The sequence below is a fragment of the Chiloscyllium punctatum genome, chromosome 26 (assembly GCF_047496795.1).
Source record: "Chiloscyllium punctatum isolate Juve2018m chromosome 26, sChiPun1.3, whole genome shotgun sequence".
NCBI classification, from domain to species: domain Eukaryota; kingdom Metazoa; phylum Chordata; class Chondrichthyes; order Orectolobiformes; family Hemiscylliidae; genus Chiloscyllium; species Chiloscyllium punctatum.
The window spans coordinates 58,632,483-58,655,828 of NC_092764.1; the positions used below are offsets into that span (position 1 = coordinate 58,632,483).

Consider the following 23,346-nt stretch of genomic DNA (forward strand, 5'->3'; position numbering starts at 1 on the left):
TTCTGGTAAATTCAACTTAATTTACTGAAACGTTGCAACTGTAAGTATTACAGGTAATTAGTGTAAAATATCCAAACATAGTAGTTTGACAAAAAAACAGTTTATTTTAATCATACAGACAACATTGACACAAAATGAGACTCATTACTTTCAGTTCTGTCTTTCCTTTACGTCAATAATGTTGTTTTCAAATTGTTAAAATAATTAAAAAACTTGGATACATAACACCCAATATTACAAAGGTACATTCAATACTTTAACAGTGGTAACAAGGAAAGTTGTTGACCACTTTTAGTGTTAATTCTTATACTTGTACAAAGCACCAGATTCTCCTTACAAACAAATTAAGACTTCAGTATTGGAAATTTCCGTTTGTAACAATGAAAACATTACAAATGTGCTGCAAAACATGCAAAGATTTAGTCTGTAAACGTTTTCAGAGGACATGGTGGGGAATTTGGTATCATGCAGGTCCAAAGAGTGATGGTTTGGTGTTAGGCTGGATCAGAATTGACGGGCGGTAGGTTTCTTTGCTTGAAGTATTGAACAACTTGCTGGGGTAGTTCTGCCAGGACAGATTTGGCCAATGTTTCTTTAGGAGCCTGAACAACATAAAACAAAATGAAAGGTTTCAGTGTTAATTCATACATGGCTCAATGGCATGATTTTTGCTCAGAAAAAGAATTTGCGGAATCTTAAGTGAATTAAATCTGATCAAATTCCTAGGACCTGATGACCTACACCCCTAGAGTTCTAGAAGTGATACTTACAGAGGTAAATAGATACACTGGTTATGAGTTTCCAAAACTCTCCACATTCTAGAATGGTCTTGATGGATTGGAAGTTAGTAGAGGTAACATTGCTATTCAAAAGAGGGAGATGGAGCAACTACAGGCCAATTAGCCTGATATCAGAGGTTAGGACAATGCTGGAATCTATTAGGGTGACACGGTGGCTCAGTTGTTAGCACTGCTGCCTCACAGTGCCAGCAACCCAGATTCGATTTCAACCTCTGGTGACTGTGTGGAGTTGGCACGTTCTCCCAGTGTCTGTGTGGAATGCCTCTGGGTGCTCCGGTTTCCTCCCACAGTCCAAAGATGTGCAGGTTAGATGAATTGGCAATGCTAAATTGCCCATAGTGTTCAGGGGATATTCTTTGGAGAGTCAGTGTGGACTTGTTGGGGCAAATAGCCTGTTCCACATTGTAAGGATTCTATTCTATGAAATATTACTAGTGAAGTCTTAACAATTCATGTAGAAAGCCATAAGATGATTGAACAGTGTCAGCATAAGTATGTGGAAGGGAAATCATGTTCGACAAATGTATTGAGGTTTTTGAGAATGCAACTGAAAAGGTAGATAAAGGGGAACCAGTCGATATATTTGGATTTCCAAAAGGCATTCATTCAGCAAGGTGCCATACAAAGTAAGGGCTGATGGAGATGACATTAATATAGTAGCATGGATAGAGGATTGGTTAACGGAAGAAGCAGAGAGTAGAAATAGAGTAGCATTTTCAAGTTTACAAGTTGTGATTCGTGGTGTGCCACAAGGATTGGTGCTAGAGACTTTAGCCATTTATAAACCAAACTTTAAAGGGTTCAGAAAAGATTTGCAAAGTTTTGCTAGGGTTGGAGGGTTTGAGCTATAGGGAGAGGCTGAATAGGCTAGGGCTGTTTTCCCTAGAGCGTCGGAGGCTGAGGGGTGACGTTCTAGAAAAATTCATAAAATCATGAGGGCATGTATAGGGTAAAAATAGTCAAGATCTTTCACCAGGGTAGGGGAGTCTAAAACTAGAAGGTTTAAGATGTAAGGAGAAAGATTTAAAAGGGACCTAAGGGGTAACTTTTTCATGCAGAGGGTGGTGCATGCATGGAATAAGCTTCCAGAGGAAGTTGAGGAGGCTGGTACAATTACAACATTTAAAAGGCATCCGGATGGGTACATGAATAGGAAGGGTTTAGAGGGATATGGGCCAAATGCTGGCAAATGGGACTAGATCTATATAGAATATCTGGTCAGCATGGACGAGTTACACTGAAGTGTCTGTTTCCATACTTCAGTGAATAGAGAGTATTGTATCTAAGTTTGCTGATGAAACAAAGCTGGGTGGGAACATAAACAGTGGGGAGGACCCAAAAGCTTGCAGAGATATAGACAGGTGGTAGACAGATTATTATTTGGGGAAATGTAGGGTTATTCACTTTGGTAGTGGATTGGAAAAAGAAAACAAAAGCATTTTAAAAGGCTTGGAGCTGGAAAACATTAATGTTCAGAGTCACTGGGGTGTATTCTAAAAAGTTGGAAAGTAAGTACAACAATTGGGAAGGCAACAAACATGATAGCTTTTATTACAAGGAGATTAAAGCAGAAGAATAAGGATGTCCTGCTACAGTCGTACAGGGCTTCAGGAAGACCTCATCTTGGAGTACTGTGCAAAGTTGTCTCCATATTTAAAGAACAACAACACTGGAAGTGAGGTTGAGATTGACTGGTTGGGGAACCTGGAATACCTGATCAGTTTGAACTGAAATGAGGAGAACTGTTGAATAGATTTCAGGCTGAGGTAGACAGACCTTTAGTCTCTCAGGGATTCAAGGAATATGGTGGGTAGAACTGAGGCAAAAGACTAGCTATGATCTTATTGAAACACAGACCAAACTGACAGGCTCTGGGGTCCACTTTTGTTTTCAATCCTTATGTTTAATCCAAGTCAGACAGACTCAATGAGTAAAGAATCCTTGACTTGCCTTGCATCAGGCATGAATGCTCCATGAACATCTTGTAAGCTTGACATACCATACTTAACTAGGGTTTATTGAAACAAACAGCAAATGCTGGAAAGTGTTGATAAATTATATTTTAAAAAAAGAGAACAAAGGATTCCGGAGTCAGGCAGCACCTGTGATGAGGAACAGAGTAAATCAGTTGAATTTTACAGCTACTGTCATCAAGGTAGTTTTGAACATAAACTGAGTCAGGAGCTTGGTCCATCTCTTTCCTGCCTAGCCCTAACTGTTCCCCATAATTCTGTGGATGAGTAAGTTGCCGACTAGGCCTCCCATCCCGGGGCCCATTGAATGCCTTATCTCACCAGGGACTTGGCAATTAAAGGCCTTAAAGTCGAAGAGTGTGATGCTGGAAAAACACAGCCAGTCAGGCAGCATCCGAGGAGCAGCAGAGTCGACACTTTGAGCATAAGATCTTCATCAGGAGTCCTGATGAAAAGCTTATGCTCAAAACATCAATTCTCCTGCTCCTCGGATGCTACCTGACCTGCTATGCGTTTCTAGCACCACACTCTTTGACTCTGATCTCCAGCATCTGCAGTCCTCACTTTCTCCTAATTAAAGGCCTCAATCACCTCCATTGCCATAAAATGCTGGGCAGAGCTGGGCTCTTCTGGTAGTGTCCCCACCTCTGACTCAGAAGGTCTCAGTTACAGTCCCACCTGCTCCAGAGCTGTGTAATAGCATCTCTGAGCAGGTTGACTCAAACTATCAAAAATATTGGGCAGTGGCAGTCAGACCATATTTAAAATGGGAAGAGTGATGGGGGTGCTCAATGTACATTGTGCACCCCCCCCACTTCCTCAGTCCTGATCGCCTGCCCTCCAAAACCTATCCCCACCCACACCATCCCTCTTCCCTCGGTTACCCTCGTTCCTCCCTTTAAGGCTTTCCAATCTCTCCCCATCTACATGTCCTAGACCTACCTGCCACTTGCTAGTTTTCTGTGTGTGTCTCCTTGTAGTCCATGATATCCTCTACCCTGGGCTGCGTTGCCGCTGGGACAGCTAAAGCTGTTGGCCAATTAAATCAGCAAGCAACACTAAAAGGTTGATGCCTGCTGAATGGCAGAAGGTGAGCCCTCAGCCTGTTTAGTCCAGCCCTACCCAGCATGCTGTCTACCAGAAAATGCAGCCCAATGTCTTGTTCTCAGAACTCTTCTGATGAAAGGTCATTCAGCCTGAAACATTAATTCTGTTTCTCTCACAGGCACTGCCTGATAGGCTTGAGTTTGTTCTTTTGTTTTGGATGCCTGGTATTTTGCTTTTGTATTGGCAACATATAATGGTAAACATCCCTCTGGTTGGAAGCAATTGTGTGGAAGTTACTGGAAATGATTAGACCCAGAGTGATTGAGCATTTAGAAAAATACAAGGTGAACAAAAATGTATTCGTGAACAGTAGGTCATGTCTGACTAAGTGAATTAGTCACCAGCATACTGTTCGGGCAAATGCCTATTAACGTTGGTAAGGACTTCCAAAGGCATTTATTAAGATTTTGCACAAGACTGTCCAAGATAAAAATGTGAGTGCATGAGTCAGTAATTGCTGAGGTAGGAGACTGAGTAAGAATAAAGATAACATCATCTGATTGGTGCAATTTGACAAGTGGCATTTGCTATCAATCTGTACTAAGACTTCAGCTTTTTAACTTGACTCAGTCAGATAAAGGAGTATAGAAAACCTGAAAGCTACCTGTAAATGACTCTTCCTGATCTCCTGGGCTGAATTCACTGCCTACCAGTTTTCCTTTCAGTCTGATTTCTGCTGGTCCTCAACCAAACCATCGAAGGTCTATCTTCCAGTCTTGACTCCCTGATGTACTCCTGACCTCATTCTGGTACATGCTACTCCCTCAGTTCTAACACTAAAGCTTCCAGGAGATCAAAAGTGCAGATAATGGAGGGCACTGCTGTCGAGACTCACACTATGTGGGTACTTGAGTTGCTTCATTTGCAGTAACTCTGGCTGGTGCAAGAAACACTAAATGCAAAGTCGACTCAGAACTGGGAATTTTGCTTAGCTGCATGGCAAGTGAAGGGTTATCTGTTTATATTCAAAGCACTAGATGAATTTTATAATAATCTACTTTTCCTTGTAGCTGTCAGCAGTAAAGGAGAAGGCAATATTTGCCTGGTGACAGCGGATTAGCAGCTTAATATTGCTTCAGCTAATAATCAAGCTAATCCACCCGGAGGGGGGTCAAGTGGGTGGTTTAGACAGCAGTGATTCTATTTAATGTAGCTATGAGAAATTATTATTGCATTGAGCAATATGTATTGGAACATATTTCCAAGCTGAAATTCTTCTGAAATAGATCACTTGTGATGCGAACGGATATTGAAGGAGGTCATTGCCTCCTGTCTTGATCTATTGGGGTGATATTGAGAAAAGAAACCAAGCTAGGGCAGCTGGTAAATGCAGTGACTGTAACATTGCCCCTCTTGTATGCCTCTGACCACAGGTTTACATGTGAGCAGTAACTGGTAATGTAACCTAGCAACGGTGCATGTAATGAGATTGAAGAGTCACTCAGTTGAAGAATGGTATGCACACACATCTTCTTAGGGATGTCATTTTCTTTGGACAGTAATTCTGTTGCTGTGGTGGAATCCATTACATACCAATCCAAAGTCTTCTACTGAAAGCTAAGCTTACAGACAAGAGAAGTTATATATCAACGGGAGAATGATGTGGTTTGTGCACGAGAAATCTCTGATGGATAATCAGTTAGAATGAACTAGGAAAAGAAAAACTCTCCAGGGTAGCTCATTCCATACACACACCACCCTTTGTGTGCAAACGTTGCTCCTTAGGTCCCTTTTAAATCTTTCCCCTCTCACTCTAAACCTATGCCCTCTGGTTCTGGACTCCCCCACCTCAGGGAAAAGACCTTGTCTATTTACCCTAGCCATGTCACTCATTATTATATAAACCCCTATAAAGTCACCCCATAGCCTTGAATGCTCCAGGGAAAACAACCAATAAGAAGAGTTCAGAGGGATATGGGCTGGTTGCTGGCTGGTTGGACTAGATTGTGTTGGGATATTAGATTAGATGATTAGATTATTAACAGTGTGGAAACAGGCCCTTCGGCCCAACAAGTCCACACCGCCCCGCCGAAGCGTAACCCACCCATACCCCTACATCTACCCCTTACCTAACGCTACGGACAATTTAGCACGGCCAGTTCACCTGCCCTGCACATCTTTGGACTGTGGGAGGAAACCGGAGCACCCGGAGGAAACCCACACAGACACGGGGAGAATGTGCAAACTCCACACAGTCAGTCGCCTGAGGCGGGAATTGAACCCGGATCTCTGGCGCTGTGAGGCAGCAGTGCCACCGTGCCGCCCATGGTTGGCATGGACAAGTTGGACCGAAGGGTTTCGGTGCCGCACATCTCTATGACTCTATGACTCAAATACAGATATTTTTAATTCTACATGTTATGACATATCTCTACAGAAAGTGGGACTGGAATACTGGCCTCGAATTCTGGCCCTGAGAAAGGGGCACTACCACTAGAGTCCTCTATCGACCACCTGTGATCGTTTTTAACTATGGCAACCTTTCACACTGCAATCAGTTTCAAATTAGCATGTTACAGTGTTTGAAGTGGAAATGAGATTTTAAATCGAGACATAATTTTTAGTGCACTTTGGGATATATCATGTTTGTGATGAAGTGAATCTGTAAAAAGAGGTTGGCTATTGGCTGCCGGAGGATATTTGAGGTGGTCAGATTACAGGATGGTCCAATAAGGGAGGTATTCATCTAAAGTCTGAAATTCAATTGCATGTAAGTATTCCAGAGTTAACTACTCCCTCCCTATTCTTCCTTAATCTGTCTGTAGCCTTTCAAGTAGTTGAGCACACCTTTACCCTGCAAGGCCTCTTCACTCTAGGAATCGAGGTGAAAGTACATTTGTCCAGCTCCATCTCCAGTTTTGGCCAGAGTTTCACCTGCAATGGCTTCTCTTTCTGGTCCTGCCCAGTTATTTGTGAAGCTCCCCCCCAAAAACATTTACCTATGCCCCTCACCTACTTCCTACTCCTTGACAATATCATCCAAAAGCACAAATTCAGGTTCCACGTGTATGCTGAACCCATCTACTACTAGCTCAACACTGACTTTTCTCAACATCTCCACTGCCTCTGGTAATTGTAATTTCACCCACTTTCTCTCTTCCCTATTTACAGGCTATACTGGAATGATTTTTGTATGCTCTACATGAAGAAATGAGTAAAATGTTTATTCATTACTTCTGCCATTTCTTTTCTATCTACTGTTAACTCCCCAATTTCACTCTCTAAAGGACCAATGCTTACTTTACCAGCTCCTTTTTTTCTTTAGATTCCTGCAGAACCTCTTGATATCTGCTTTACATTTCTAGCTGCCTTCCTCTCAAGATGAAATTTATTAATACCGATTAAGCTTTTAATTATTCTCTGTTGTTCTTTATATTCTGACCAGACCCCAGGCTCCTTAATTCTCTGCTGCGATTTTAAGGATAGTGCAATTGTGACAGATTTTATGATGGTAAAAAATGGGGAGAAGCAAATGGAGCAAAAGGGAAGATCAGGGACAGATTAGAGAGTTCTCTGCAGCTTAAAGCTCATCATATTTCCACATCTCTTCACACTGTAAAAGAGTTGTATTGGGATTGAAACATTAACACTGTCTTTCTCTCTCTCTCTCCCTCTCTGAGATGCTGCCAAGTCTACTGAGTTTGTTCAGCACTTTCTATTTTTATTTCCGATCTCCACGTGTGCAGTATTTTGTCTGTGCTCGTAAATCTCTTCCTGAAAATAAAGTTGCTTAAGATGATTAATTTCTATCTTCCTGACTGGTTATCTTCTTAGATAGCCAAACTTCAGCTGATTGAGCAGTTCTCCAAGAGCTTGTGATTTCAAATAAACCTGTTGGACTATAACCTGGTGTCATGTGACTTCTGACCTTGTCCATCCCAGTCCAACACAGGCACCTCCACATTATGGTTGCTCAAAGGATCTCCAAGAAGATTATGCATAGCAACACAAACACCACATTGCTGCAGAGATTAAATAAAGCAGAGAACATCCTGAAAGGACTACAGATCGCGAACTCATTCAAATCGACCTGCAACATGGACTAAGCTGATACACCCTGCCGTCGCACTTCTCTCACACTCCTCAACCATCTTGTACACCAACTCCACAGCAGACGTTGTAACCTTGAAATCGAGATAGAGTCCATTTTCTCAGCTTGCACTCAGGACACAGCAGACTAGCCATGAGTCACTGCCAAACAGGTGAGGCAGCAGAAGAACGCCACCTACATGCAGACCAAAATCAGGAAACTGGAGAAATGTGGCATCACCACCAGCAGTAACCAAACCTCCCTGGCACCATGGTTGAAACCGGTACCACCACAGAGAAGTCCATCGTCAACTTGTCTGACCACATCGTTCAACCGACCTCACCCGGCGAGGGGCAGCGCTCCGAAATCTTGTGATTGCAAATAAACCTGTTGGTCTATAATCTAGTGTCATGTGACTTCTGAATTTGTTATATTCTTGACTGCTGTCAAGCCCTTGTCTGATCATCTTCTTGTGCTGGTCAACAAGATGTCTTGTGCTTAGCCTCATTTCCATCCTTACTGACTGACATTGGATCTCAATGCCTCAGATCTGAAACTCCTGCTGTTAAATTCCTTTATCTGTTACCCTGAATGCTCCCTAGCTGTGCATTGAGCCACCTTGGCTCCATGTTCTGGAATGCCCTCTCTTAAAATTCCTCTGATTTTCCATCTCTTTTCAGATCCTCTTTCAAATCCATAAATTTATTTTAGCTACTCCTGGTATCTGCTTTCACCTGGTTTCCATTTATTTCCTTAAGCCTCTGCATTACACCGTAGGCCTTTTTCATGTTAAAAACAATTAGCTGCTGTTCAAATACACCTTTTCACAATTTTATTAACTTGAATAGAAATTTTGACTATGAATTGTTCAGATTGTGACATATACACTGACCCTTATGGAATTCAGGACTAAGTATTTCTATGGAAGTCAAGCTGATTACAATTGCCAAATTTTACTTTCGGCCAACTGTTTTTTTTAAGAGTAGGGTGTTCTTCTTTAAAAATAAAACTATTCTAAATGGGGTAGCCTGGTTTGATTCCTTTCTCAGGTGACTGTTTGCACATTCTCCCTGTGTCTGTGTGGGTTTCCTCTCATAGTCTAAAGATATGCAGGTTAGGTGGATTGGCCATGCTAAATTGCCTGTACTATTCAGGATTATGCAGGCTTGGTGGTTTAGCAATGGGGAATGTGGGGGTTGGGCCTCGGTGGGCTGCTCTTTGGAGAGTCAGTGTGGACCCTATGGGCCAAATGGCCTTCTTCCACACTGGAGAGATTCTATTCTACGATTCTCTAAAGTGGATAGTTCATCTTCTGTATTCAGTTTACCTGAGTTCTTTCATTGAGTATTATAGATTTTACATCTGCTTTTCAAAACCAACTCAGTTAGAGTTTCTTCTGCTGCTTCAAATTCCAGGATCATCAGAATGCGGCCCCAATGAGGACAGGATTATCACTGAAACAGGTTTGACTCTTAATACCAGTCAAGTTTGAACCCACACAAAAGCTGAAGTAATTTGCTTCAATATAGTTATTAAACCCTTTATCCAGTTTGACACTGGTTGAAATGTTTTTCATTCATGCTCCTCACAGTTGGTATCACATCATAGAATCATAGAGGTGTACAGCACAGTAACAGACCCTGCGGTCCAACCTGTTCCATGCCAACCAGATATATCAACCCAATCTAGTCCCACCTGCCAGCACCTGACCCATATCCCTCCAAACCCTTCCTATTCATATACCCATCCAGATGCCTTTTAAATGTTGCAGTTGTACCAGCCTCCACCACTTCCTCTGGCAGCTCAATTCATACACATGTTCCATTTCATCTCTTTTTTTAAATGGAGAAACTGAATGGAAAACGAAGACTGAGATCTTCTCATGTTCAGACCGTGTCTCTTAGCAGGAGAGTCGCCAAAAGGGAAATCCACAGTCCACTAAGGTGAGAAATCTTGCCGGATCCTCTGGTAATCAGGCAGTTGATTGCCAGTGAGCTTTCAATACTAGGAATTGGATCAGGAAGTCCTGCCAGCCTCTGAACCTGGCAGTGCCACAGCAGCGGGCGTAGGACCAACCTCTGAGACTCCCAGGATTGCTGATGGGAAGGGTAAATGGTGTTTGTGGGAGATTGGGTTACATCAAATAAGTGGAGCCACAGGACAAAAAAAAAACTTCAACTTCAGTCCTGTAATCATGAAAAAATCATGAGTTTCTTTTGCACAGAAACAAGCACTGCTTCCTAACACAATCTGCAATAAATGTCCAACTTGGGGAGTTGGGGTTAGGGGTGTGGTCATGGGGACAGGGAGGCAGGAATGGAGCTGGGGAGAAAGGTTACTTGTCACTAAAAAACCCTGCTCTCTCTCCAGTCCCTCAATCATGCCAAAATTGGTGCAGATTGAGGGATTTTCTCTAATTTTCTGCCCAGAACTCAATCAGGTCAAGAATAGGAAGGTGTGGAGTTCTGGTCTGCCACCATCTTACTTAATTAAACTGATTTCCCTCTGCCTCCAGACCCCCAGAAGATGTCTCCTAGTGTAGAACATAACCAGGGTTAAACATGAAGAGGTGAATCATGCAGTACTGGTTAGGTAGATCATGATAGACAAGAGTTCTAATGCAAGACCATTCTAGGAGAGGTAGGTCTGCAGTTGTTCAGATGAAAGGTCACAGGCATGAAACATTAACTCTCTCCCTCTCTCCATAGATGCTGCCTTACCCACCATGTATTTCCAGCATTCATCCATTTTTACACCTAAAAGCATTGGCCTGCATGAGGTGAAGAATAGCCAGATAAGTGATTTGTCACAGTGGGGGATAGCTAGCAATTTATACTGAAAGTCCTGTGCATTCTCTTCCCCTTCACATTAATGATTTCACAAAGTTTTCACACGGTGTCATGAATTCACAGCAGTAATCTGTCTGGAATTCATCACCAGTTAGTCACTTCCTCTTAGAAATTCTGTGAAGCCATGCACAGTTCAAAATTGTACATTTAGTTGCAATTCCAGGATTGGGGATCAAATTGCTTTGTGAGAAAGGAGCTCTAATTTATGTAGTTCCAGGACTGCACTAAGTGTCAGGGATGATTTCCTCCCTAGCACTGATATATCTACTTCAAGAAACAAAACAAACAAAAAACACAATCAGTTAACTATGTTGATAGGTAGGAGATATGTATTGGTGGGAGTTAGCCAGGTTTTCATGCAGGAACTCAGTTGTGCTGGTGTCAGGAGATTATGCAATATGGTCTGACGGTAGCAGCTGCTTTGCTAGTTCAGAACAGGTTGACTGAATGTGCGTGTGTGTGTGTGTTTGTGTGGGCGTGTGCACGCGAGCATGTGTGTGTGTTTGTGTTTGTGTGTGTGCATGTGCATTTGTGTGTGCATGTGTGTGTGTTTATGGAAGTGTTTGTGTGTTTGTTGATGTGTGCGTGTGTATGTGGGCACATGTGTGTGTGTGCTTGTGGAAGTGTGTGTGTTTGTGTGGGCGTGTGCACGCGAGCATGTGTAGGTGTTTGTGTGTGTGTATGTGCATTTGTGTGTGCATGTGTGTGTGTTTATGGAAGTGTTTATGTGTTTGTAGATGTGTGCGTGTGTATGTGGGCACATGTGTGTGTGTGCTTGTGGAAGTGTGTGTGTGTGTGTGTGTGTGTGTGTGTGTGTGTAAGTTTTCCACACACTCACCACCTTCTGTTTGAAAACTATTGCCCCTCTGGACCCTTTTGTAGCTTTCCCCTCTAGTTTTAGCCTCCCCTACCATGGGGAAAGGCTAACTATCTTGTCTATGCCTGTCAAGATTTTAAAGACCTCGACACAACTCTGTGTGGTATAGATCATAATGCAGTGAGTTCCTGATGGCTGGGTCTCGCTTTTGTAAACGTGGCAGCAGACCACATCATGCACCCTCTCCAGACTCCACCCGACTGTCCCACCGTCTCTGAGGGTCATTAAGAAAAAGACGCCAAATCACAGAGACCCTGGACCCATGAAAAGATGCTGAAGGAGGGTCATTGGAGACGAAACATTAAGTGTTTTCTCTCCACAGACGCTGCCAGACCTGCTGAGCTTCTCCAGAAATTTCTGTTCCAGTGACAGATGCTGGGTCGATGGTGCCAAGTTCATTGTATGTACAAGGCGCAGAGGATTTCCTGTGTTTAATGAGCAGCAGCCGCACTCTCACAGTTGGCAGTGAAGGGGAGCCATGGCCCAGTGCTACTGCTGGTGCACAGTTCACCAGCTAATTCATTCAAATAGAACGGTGCCTACATTTTATCAGCACCTCCCACCTGCTCCTGACAACACACTTCCAAAGTAAATAATCGACCATCAAGGGCAACAATTTGTTGTTGGGAATGGCTCTACAGAGCCACTGCCTTTCAGACAGGTGTTAAACCAAGGCCCCAAGTGCTCACTCTCAGGTGGATTTCAAACACCCCGTGAGTGCAGTCAATATTTACCTTTCAGCTGATGTGAACGATCTGGTCATGATCCCATCGCTGTTTGTGGCATTTGTTGGACTGTGTAGACTTCAATTTTGCAATAATTACTACATTTCAAAAGTATACCATTGGTTTTGAAATGCTCTGGGATACCCTGAGGTTGCGGATGGTGCTATATAAATGCAAGTCTGTTTGTTTTCTTCCTCTGAAGTCTCTGATTTTTTTTTACTTTAGCGGGCTTTGGTTCTACCCAGCATGAGCTGTCCTTCACCATCTTGCTCGCCTTCCCAGTGCACGGTGAGTCCTGCTCAGCTACCGGACCCTGGAGAACCACACTCCCAAAGCTAATGCTGTTCTCTTCCGAGTTGAGCTTTCTGGTAGCAGTCACTGGAAAGCCAACAGCAGAGCGTGCCTGAGTGACTCCCTCACCTTCTCCTTCACCCTTAGGTGTGAATGTCTAACATATACCCTACTAATTCCTGCCTTTAATCGGTTAACTAGACTTGGATTGAAGTGGAGATCCACCAGGTCAACTCAAGCCATGTTAGTTTTCCCACTTTGTAATCTATTTACTAACTGAGCTACAGGAGCTCAGTAATGTGGAACCAGACTGATGATATCGAACTTTACTACCTACTCACAACTAGAATGAAAGTTGAGTTTAAGGACATTGGGATTCACATAATTGACATCAAGCAGACACATCCTTTCTATGATTTTGTTTATACACTCTAATATTCTTTCCTTTTTAGACACAAATTTTTATTTTATTTCCAGTATAAATATGATTTCTTGTCTATCAGTGATTCATTAACACAGGACTCTTCAATGAGTCAAATAATTCCACATAACACCCACTTTTTCAGCTGATTTGATTGCTCATAAACATCATTTCCATTCACATTTACTACAGTTACAGCCTAACTAGAGATAGGTGGATTGGCCATGCTAAATTGCCCATAGTGTTCAGGGGTGTGCAGGCTGGGTGGGTTAGCCATAGGAAATGCTGGGTTACAAGGCTAGTGTGGGATGCTGTTGGAGGGTAGGTGTGGACTCATTGGGCCGAATAGCCTTCTTCCATACTTCAGGGATTCTATGATTCTATATATGTACAAGAAGTTATAGAAGGATCAAATGCATGAATGTTCCACATTTCGTAACACATTTCAAAATCTGCTCAACTCAACTATTTTTCACAATTCAAGGCCCCAAACCTGTTCCACACACTGAGCCGAACCAATACATTATTGAAATTCAATAGGTCAGAGCAAAACACGATGGCAAGTAAATTGGTTCTTGGGAAACCTGGTCCTGCCAATTGGTGCTAAGTCTTTTGAACTGAGGAAGGACTGATTAGAGAGGGCCACCCACTGATGTGTGTTCCTTCTAGTCTGTGGCTTGTTTCAGGTCATTTCAACAATAAAAAATTGCACAAACGCCATTGGTTGGCTAGTTCAAAACCAACATGAGATCTTAATTTTACCCCAGGGCCCCCTGAATTTAGAATGCTTTCATGTTTTAAAATTGAGAGACCGTTACCTTGATTGTAATTTAATTTTCCTGAGTTTAAATTTAAGCTTGGCTGCAATTGTTAAAGATTAAGCATAGAATTTTGCCCCCTTTGTACAAAATTTCACTGTGCACTCAGGCAGTTCATATGGTAAAGCATCAATTCTGGTTTCCAGTGCCCGCAGTTCTCTGTTTTTTGTTTAGTGTGCCATGTAAATTTTCTATAAATTTTAATCATATATTTATATTTTCATGTGACATTCTGGAATTCAATTGTGCATAAAACACTTCTACAATTTTTAAAATACGTTATAGGCTTTTGATATAAAGTATCATATTTTACAATATAACTGATTAACAGAATATTTCATATGGATAATTAATGGACAGTTCAGGACTATATGAAAAGTCTGTTGGTCTCAGTTGAACAGACAAATACATTTCACAGAATATATTTACAGTAATGAGAATGGATAGCATGTATATTTGACTGCAAGTTATGCCTGTTATTATAGTTATATCAGATCAGACTTGTAGAGATGTAGAGTGGGTATTCAGAACTTTAAAAGTAATAGGCTTAACATTAATAATACATTTACATGATATAGATTAGGTAGCTCAGAGTGCTAAAGTGCACTCACTAAAAGCAATGACAGAGGTGGTGTACACATCACTCAAACAACAGTGCAGTCTTAAAGAGGTGAGACAGTCATTGGAAACCTCGACTCTTCATTTGCATTATATTCGGGAACTTGTAAAATAATAATAGCAATGAAAAGACGGCTTGCTACGGATCAATAATTCTGACCAAGGGATCCAGATCATGTTGTAAAGTCTAAGAGCTCCTTCCCAATAATAATTGCATTTCCATCTTCCCCCTGTGCTTTACAATCTTTCCTTATGATAAATGTACAGCCTGTTCTATGCTTAGTGATTGTTTGGCCTTTTCTCTGGTAACGACTGCTGCTGGTAGTTGGTGGATGTGAGTACGTTAGAATACAAGTAGTCATGGGATTTGGCAGACTGTGTAATCAATGCAGCCAAAGCATTTTGGATTCATCCAAGAGAGTATTCTTTATGTATCAGCATTTTGGGATAGTTTGTTTAATGGCGCGTATCTGTCAGAAGTGTAGGCTGAAGTGTAAGTGCTTTGTAACATATATCAAACGAAACCTAAGGAGTAGAAGTAGGCCATTTGGCCCCTCAAACCTGCTTTACTATTTAATATGGCCATGACAGATCTAATTGTACCCTTAAATCCACATTGCCACCTACCTCTGTCAACCTTTCACATCCCTGCTTACCAAGAATCTACCCAACTTCTGTCTTAAACATCTTCAAAAACCCTGCTTCCAACACCTTTTCAGGGTCGGAGTTCCAAAGACTCAAGACACTCTAAAAGAAAATATTTCACCTCAACTTGGTTTTAAGTGGGTGAGCCCATCTTTTCAGATAGCGATCCCGAGGTGTAGATTCTTCTGGAAGAGGAAACATACTTCCCATATTGAAACTGCTCAGGATTTTACACATTAAAATCAAGCTGCCTCTTACTTTTCTGAACTCCAGCTTTGATATAAGTCGTATCCAACTGGAATACAAGCCTGGATTAGTGGTGCTGGAAGAGCACGGCCGTTCAGGCAGCATCCGAGGAGCAGTAAAATTGACGTTTTGCGCAAAAGCCCTTCATCAGGAATAAAGGCAGAGAGCCTGAAGCGTGGAGAGATAAGCTAGAGGAGGGTGGGGGTGGGAGAAAGTAGCACTAGAATACAAGCCTACCTAGTCCAACCGTTCCTCATAAAACAAACTTCCTATTCCAGGTATTAGTTTGGTAAGTCTTACAACGATTTTAATTATTCCTAGAAACAAGGTCAAGTGCTCTAGATGTGATCTCACCAGTATTCTATACAACTGAAGCATAACCTGCCTATTTTTATACTCAATTCTCCTTACAATAAATAATAACATGGTTTAGTTTACCTGCTTGCATGATGTACCTGCACAGTAGCCTTTTCTGATTCATGCACTAGAATATGGATATTTAAGCTTCTGTATTAAAATTTGAAGGTTTCAGCAAGCACTCAACTATTTGAGGGAGAAATAATGCAATCAGAGCCAGCAGCATGCAAATAACCTGTAGTCTAATTAATGTATGTAACTTGCTGTTTTACAAATAATTTATTTCCAGAAATGTTGTTTGATATTTACAGAAATGGGATAGTTGGGATCATGCCAATAGCTCAAAGTCCCGTCATTTATACTGGCTGGTGCCTAATAGACATTCAACAATAAATTGACATTTACAATGGTGAGAATAGGGACTTGGACAACACACTGTCAGAGATTACAGGAAATTATCCCTTATTATTATGTTCGTCACAAATGAATCTGGCAGGCAACATTAAATTAATAATGCAGGTTTTCGGCTTTGATTTAGAACGTAGAACATAGAAAAATACAGCGCAGTACAGGCCCTTCGGCCCTCGATGTTGCGCCGACCGAAGCCTACCTAACCTACACTAGCCCAATAACCTCCATATGCTTATTCAATGCCCGCTTGAATGACCATAAAGAAGGAGAGTCCACCACTGATACTGGCAGGGCATTCCATGAACTCACAACCCGCTGAGTAAAGAATCTACCCCTAACATCTGTCCTATACCAACCTCCCCTTAATTTAAAGCTGTGTCCCCTAGTAACAGTTGACTCCATAAGCGGAAAAAGGTTCTCACTGTCAACCCTATCTAAACCCCTAATCATCTTGTACACCTCTATCAAATCTCCCCTAAACCTTCTCTTCTCCAATGAGAAAAGCCCCAAGTGCCTCAGCCTTTCCTCATACGATCTTCCTACCATACCAGGCAACATCCTGGTAAACCTCCTCTGCACCCATTCCACATCCTTCCTATAGTATGGCGACCAAAACTGCACACAATACTCCAGATAAGGCCGCACCAGAGTCTTATACAACTGCAACATGACCTCAGGACTCCGGAACGCAATTCCTCTACCAATAAAGCCCAGTATGCCATATGCCTTCTTCACTGCACTATTTACCTGGGTGGCAACCTTCAGAGATCTGTGTACATGGACACCAAGATCCCTCTGCTCATCCACACTACCAAGTAGCCTACTATTAGCCCAGTAATCCATCTTCTTGTTACTCCTACCAAAGTGAATGACTTCACACTTAGCTACATTGAACTCCATTTGCCACCTTTCTGCCCAGCTCTGCAACTTATCTATATCCCGCTGTAACCTGCCACATCCTTCTTCGCTGTCCACCACTCCACCGACTTTCGTGTCATCCGCAAACTTGCTCACCCAGCCTTCAAGCCCCTCCTCCAGGTCATTTATAAAAATGACAAACAGCAATGGTCTCAAAACAGATCCTTGTGGAACACCGCTAGTAACTGCGCTCCAAGATGAACCTTTACCATCAACTACTACCCTCTGTCTCCTTCCAGCCAGCCAATTCCTAATCCAAACCTCTAATGCACCCTCAATGCCATACCTCTGTAATTTTTGCAGTAGCCCACCATGGGGTACCTTATCAAACGCCTTGCTAAAATCCATATACACCACATCTACTCCTTTACCCTCGTCCACTTCCTTGGTCACCTTCTCAAAGAACTCAATAAGGTTTGTGAGGCACGACCTGCCCTTCACAAAACCATGCTGACTATCCTTGATCACATTATTCCTATCCAGATGTTCATAAATCCTATCCCTTACAATTCTCTCTAAGACTTTGCCCACAACAGAAGTGAGACTCACTGGCCTATGGTTACTAGGGCTGTCCCTACTCCCCTTCTTGAACAAGGGGACTACATTCGCTATCCTCCAGTCTTCTGGCACTATTCCTGTAGACAACGACGACATAAAAATCAAGGCCAATGGCTCCGCTATCTCCTCCCTACCTTCCCAGAGGATCCTAGGATAAATGCCATCAGGCCCCGGGGACTTATCTATTTTCACCCTTTCCAGTATTCCCCGAACCTCTTCCCTGCATACCTCAAAGCCATCCATTCTAATCACTTGTGACTCAATATTCACATCATCAACAATGAACTGTTCCTGAGTGAATACTGACAAAAAGTATTGATTTAGTGTCTCTCCAATCTCCTCTGCTTCCACGCACAACTTCGGACTACTATCCTTGACTGGACCGATACCTACCCTAGTCATCCTTTTATTCCTGACATACCTATAGAAAGCCTTTGGGTTTTCCCTAATCCTACCAACCAAGGACTTTTCATGTCCCCTTCTCGCTGCTCTTAGCTCTCTCTTTAGATCCTTCCTGGCTACCTTATAATTCTCAATCGCCCCAACTGAACCTTCACGCCTCATCTTTACATAGGCCGCCCTCTTCCCTTTTACAAGGGATTTAATATACATCCACTCTATCATGCAATTTGTAAAATCTTTACGTTCACTGTCTTTTGGGTAATGCTACATTTTTTGGCAACAGGTTTGAGATGAGAGGCACCTCATTTACTCTGTTGCTTTAGTTACATGCATTAGTGAGCTGGATGACCTATGCTTTGGTGCAGTTTCGCCCATAGATGTGTGCAGCCTGATCTAAGCAGTGGCACACAACTGATGATTTTAAATGTAAAATCTGAAATGCATGCAGACATTCTGCAACCTCTTCAATTTAGTCATTCGAAAGCACTACCAACATAACTGTTTCTGAGGAAGTGTCTTGCTGGACTTGAGACATTAACTCTTTTTCTCTCTCCACTGATGCTGCCAAACCTGCTGAGTCGCTTCAGCAATCTCTGTGCTTGTTTCAGATTTCCTGCATCTGCAGTATTTTGCTTTGACCAACAGGATATTTGTCCCACCCATTCGGAGGTACCAACTGCCTGTTTGGTTACTATGTCCGTCAAACGAGAAGCAAGAGGCAAGGTTGAGAAAGTTGAGAGATTAGAGAAGGCATTGCAATAATAAATGGGCCTTATTTTGTAAGTAGGAAATGTAAATGCTTTAGAATTTTCAAGTTCTATTGAGAGACAGGGATGCTCAAAAGTGACAAATGTGGAACAGCTCCAAAGATTCGGGATGAAGCTGATGCTGACCTCAGAAGGATGAGAGACAGTCAACAGTAATCTGATCAAATCTGTTAATAATCTGTGAGAGGAGTTCACAAAGGAATTTAAAGTGATACAGAAACAGTTTATAACCCAAGGGACAAGGCCTCCACTCAATGAAGAAAGCTATCTGTGAACAACTAAAGTGATGAGCAAGAATATAGATCTAAAAGAATTGGTGTACAAAATGCAGACAAAGCACAGGTCCTGGCAAATGAGAAGAGGGAGAGAGAGAAGCTCCAAAAGGTGACAATACAAAGTAGGAAGATGAAAAGAAATTTGCAAGGAATGTCAAATTCCACACAAACTAATTCCACAATTACTTCAGGGACAGGACAGAGCACTGTGGACACCGTGGACATTGGTAATGGTAATGTTGTAACTGAAAATGAGAAAAGGATCAGCATGCAGATTGCTTACTTTGTGTTAGTGTTTAGAATAGAGGATGAAGTCAGCTTGCCAGCCATCCTGAAGAGAATACACGCCTGAAAATTCGGATTGATTCTTCTCAAGAGGTGACCAAAGTGGTGGACGCAACAATGTCTTAGTATCTTAATTAGTTGATAAGGGAGTGGTAGTTAGAGTTGAAGCTTGTGAAATTGAAAGGTAAACTATTAATCTGGTGAGGAAATTGGCTGCGTGCCAGGGACAGAGAGTTGGTGGGAGTAGAATAGGCAAATATGCCAATTGGCATATAAGAAAATAACTTGGGCATCAACTCAGCATACATATTATCAGCTTAGGTGATGGGATAAAAGCCATGTATCTAAATTTGCTGATGACACAAAGTTGTGCAGTAGGTGTAACATTACAAAGAGGTGAAGCGAATGGACAAAACTGTGGCAAATGGATCTTGGTGAGAGTAAATGTGAGGTCATCTATATTGGACCGAGAAAGGACAAAGCATGGAGTCTTCTAAATGGTGGGAAGTCAGAAATAGGAAGTCAAAACGAGACAGAGGAGACCAGCAGTTAGATCATTAATATGTCACAGCAGGTACAGGAATCCTGGTCTTTCTATCGAGAGGATGAGAACATTAAGGGGTAGAAGTCATGCTTGAGTTATACAAAGCACTACCTAGACCTCACCCGGAGCACTGTGGGTAACATCTTAGTTACACATTCCGGGCCCTGGGTGTGAATGGAGCGTGGATTAACTAGAATGGTACCTCGACACCAAAGGATAACACAAGGCCAGATAACACAAATGAGGGTAAATTGTTTGGAATTTATCAGCTTTAGCAGTGATCTGATTGAAGGTTATGCATTATTCAGGGGATTTGGGGTAGATAGACACTATTTCAGCTGGTTGAGAAGTACTGGACGAGGAGGCATTGTCTAAAATTAGAGCTAGACATTACAGGAGTGAAATTAGAAAATACTTCAACATACAGATGACTGTGTAAGTTTAGAACTATAGTGCTCTTGATGCCATATTAATTGTTTAATTTAAAACTTAGACTGATATATTTTTATTAGTCCAGGGTTAATAATATTGCAGTTAGGTTGCAGAACAGCTATGATCGCACTGAATCAGAGATCAAGTTTAGGGGATTTAGTCCTGTTCAAATGTTCCTCTATCTGAACAAAGAACAAAGAAACTTTAAAGCCCAGGAACAGGCCCTTTGGCCCTCCAAGCCTGAGCCTATCCGAATGTACTGTCTAAACCTGTCGGTCAATTCCTAAGCATTTGTTTCCCTCTGCTCTCCACCTACTCATGCAGACGCATGTTAAATATAGTATCTGTTGCCTAATATTAATGAACTTTTAGTAGAGCTTCTGTTCTTGGGTGAGTTGTGACCTAACCATTGACCCATTTATAGGCTGTGACAGGGAGTGGTACCCAGAGCAGTTTTACACAGGAGGTAATTCAAAGAGTAGGATTAGCCCTTCATCCGTATGTAACTGTGCAACACACCAGTCATACCCTGTAAGAGGCAAACTTAGAACTGCCTTTCACCTTTGGATTTGTGTGGGGTACAGGGAGACCTAAAGGACATGTGCCAATACCATTTTGGATAAGGCCTCCTGTAAGTGAGCAACTCATCAGTTATTGCATCCTCTTCCTGTTGAAGGACCTTGCTCCCAATTGGTGGATGGCCCCAGTGCAGTCCACTCCAACTGGAGCTCAGTATGTGTGAAATTGTATGAGTCAGGCAAAAGATGATGCAATGCACTGGCTTTTGAATGCTTGACAACTATTCAAACCTTCTCTCCTCTTTGCTTCAGTATTTTCTTCTAAAACTAGAACTCTCATCTGTGAGATCATGGGATCATGTTGGTGAAAATCTGGAAAACACCCCCTTGAAATGTAGTTGCTGGGTGAGTGAAACATTTGAGACTGGGAGCGGGGGAACAAGCCCAGAACTATTGTTTAGTTTTTGCAAGCACATGGTCCACTGTTAAGCAACACATAAACATTCTTGCGTTTCTTTATTTTTAATGGGTATATTCCCTCCTAGAATTTATACACCATCTTACATACCCTCACCCAGCAACAGTTTTCTCAGTTCACAGGACCCTCCAGGGCATAGGAAGGGCAGTAGGTATCTGGTTTTGTAGCTGAAACACACACACACACACGAACAGATTCAAGAACAGCTTCTTCCCCACTGTTATCAGACTTCTGAATGGACCTCTCAAATTTAAAGTTTAATGTTGACCTTGTTCTCTGTGCACCTTCTCTGCAGCTGTAACATTGTATTCCTCACTCTATTCTATTATCATGATGCACTTGTACTGCATGCGAACCAAAACTTTTCACTGTACCTAGGAATGTGTGACAATAATAAACCAAATCAAAAGTCACTGTTGTTGAGTAGTCAAGGGAGAATTCCCACCTCATTTAGTTTCCCTCCTTGAGGAGGTGCCTGCTTTCTGCTTGGAACCTCCCTAAGGCACAGCTCGGATTGGATCAGAGATGCACCACCTCACCATGACACTTCTCCCTTTTCCCCAGCAACTACATGATATGGTTTCTCTCAGATGGACTAGTCAGATCGACTTACGTTTCGGAACTCCCGGAATGGCACAAATTGCACAATGTCCCGCGTGGCTTCTTCCCCAGTGTATGACCGCAGAACTCGACTGTCTCCATCCAGGAACTCCATGGCAGTGAAGTCCGCATTGCCAACTCCTACGATGATGATGGACATCGGCAGCTTGGCTGCCTGCACAATGGCGTGTCTTGTCTCGTCCATGTCACTGATAACACCGTCCGTTATGATCAGGAGGATAAAGTATTGCTGTCAATAAAGACAGAAAAACCTTTAGCAATAGTTATTGCCATTGTGCACTATAATTATGTCAAATAGTGCTGAGATGCTTCTCTACCTACTAAACATAATTTTCTATAGATAAAAAGATGTCCATGAGGGGCATGGATAGGAGAAATAGACAAGGTATTTTCCCTGGGGCGGGGGAGTTCAGAACTAGATAGCATAGTTTTAGGGTGAGAGGGGAAAGATATAAAAGGGACCTAAGGGGTAATGTTTTCATTCAGAGGGTGGTACATGCATGGAATGAGCTGCCAGAGGAGGTGGTGGAGGCTGGTACAACTGCAACATTTAAAAGGCATCTAGATGGGTATATGAATAGGAAGGGTTTGGAGGGATATGGGCCCAGTGCTGGCAAATGGAACGAGATTAAGTTAGGATATCTGGTCGGCATGGACAAGTTATACTGAAGGGTCAGTTTCCATGCTATACATCTCTATGACTCTAATGGACTAAATATTAAATTGCAATTGAGAGGAAATTCTTTGTGAATCAGATGCATGCTGGAAGCTGTGCCAGCACTCAACAGTGGGATGGGCAAATGGAATTCATAGGCAGTAAAGAACGCATTCATTTCTGTATCCCCTGGTCATTTAAATGAAATTAGCTTGGCATTTGTATTAATTTAAAATATAAAAGATACTGTGCAAAATACCAAATATGTTGCTTATGAATAAAACTGCAGCACCAGTAAACAATTTCAAAAGCTTCTACAAAACCATTATTATCTATTCAGAATGGAGACGATGCTTTCTTAGACCCACAGCAATAATTCTTCCTTATATCTACAGAAAGAGAAATGTAACCCTGTAATGATACAGAATATTTGATATAGATTATAAAGGAGGGTTAATAAATCAATGGATTGAGCAAGATTGGCCACATAAATTGTACATTCAATGACCATAAAATTAATGTTTGACAAGTGCCAAGTCCTCGGGATTTTGATTATTATTGCACAAGTCACTGCCTGTACAAATGAACAAATGAACATTGCTTTCTTCATCTGAGTGATGACACAGAAGTGAATATGGTTTTATTTGTCAATGGTGTCTGAAAGAATGTAGTACATGATTTGGATTTCGGTAGAGGTATTAAACAACCAACCAAACTCTCCCCTC

The 23,346-nt window shown here is 42.1% G+C and overlaps 1 protein-coding gene across 2 annotated transcripts in view; it reads right to left on the reverse strand.

Annotated features, from left to right (window-relative positions):
- The window catches only part of cpne2 (copine II), a 264,882-nt gene continuing 241,536 nt past the window's right edge, over positions 1 to 23,346 (reverse strand). For both annotated transcript variants that reach the window (XM_072547502.1, XM_072547503.1), the window contains 2 exons: positions 21,959 to 22,195; positions 1 to 602 (listed from right to left, as the gene is read on the reverse strand). In XM_072547502.1, the coding sequence (XP_072403603.1) occupies positions 495 to 602; positions 21,959 to 22,195 (345 nt within the window). In that variant the 3' untranslated portion in view covers positions 1 to 494. The remainder of the gene's footprint in view (positions 603 to 21,958; positions 22,196 to 23,346) is intronic.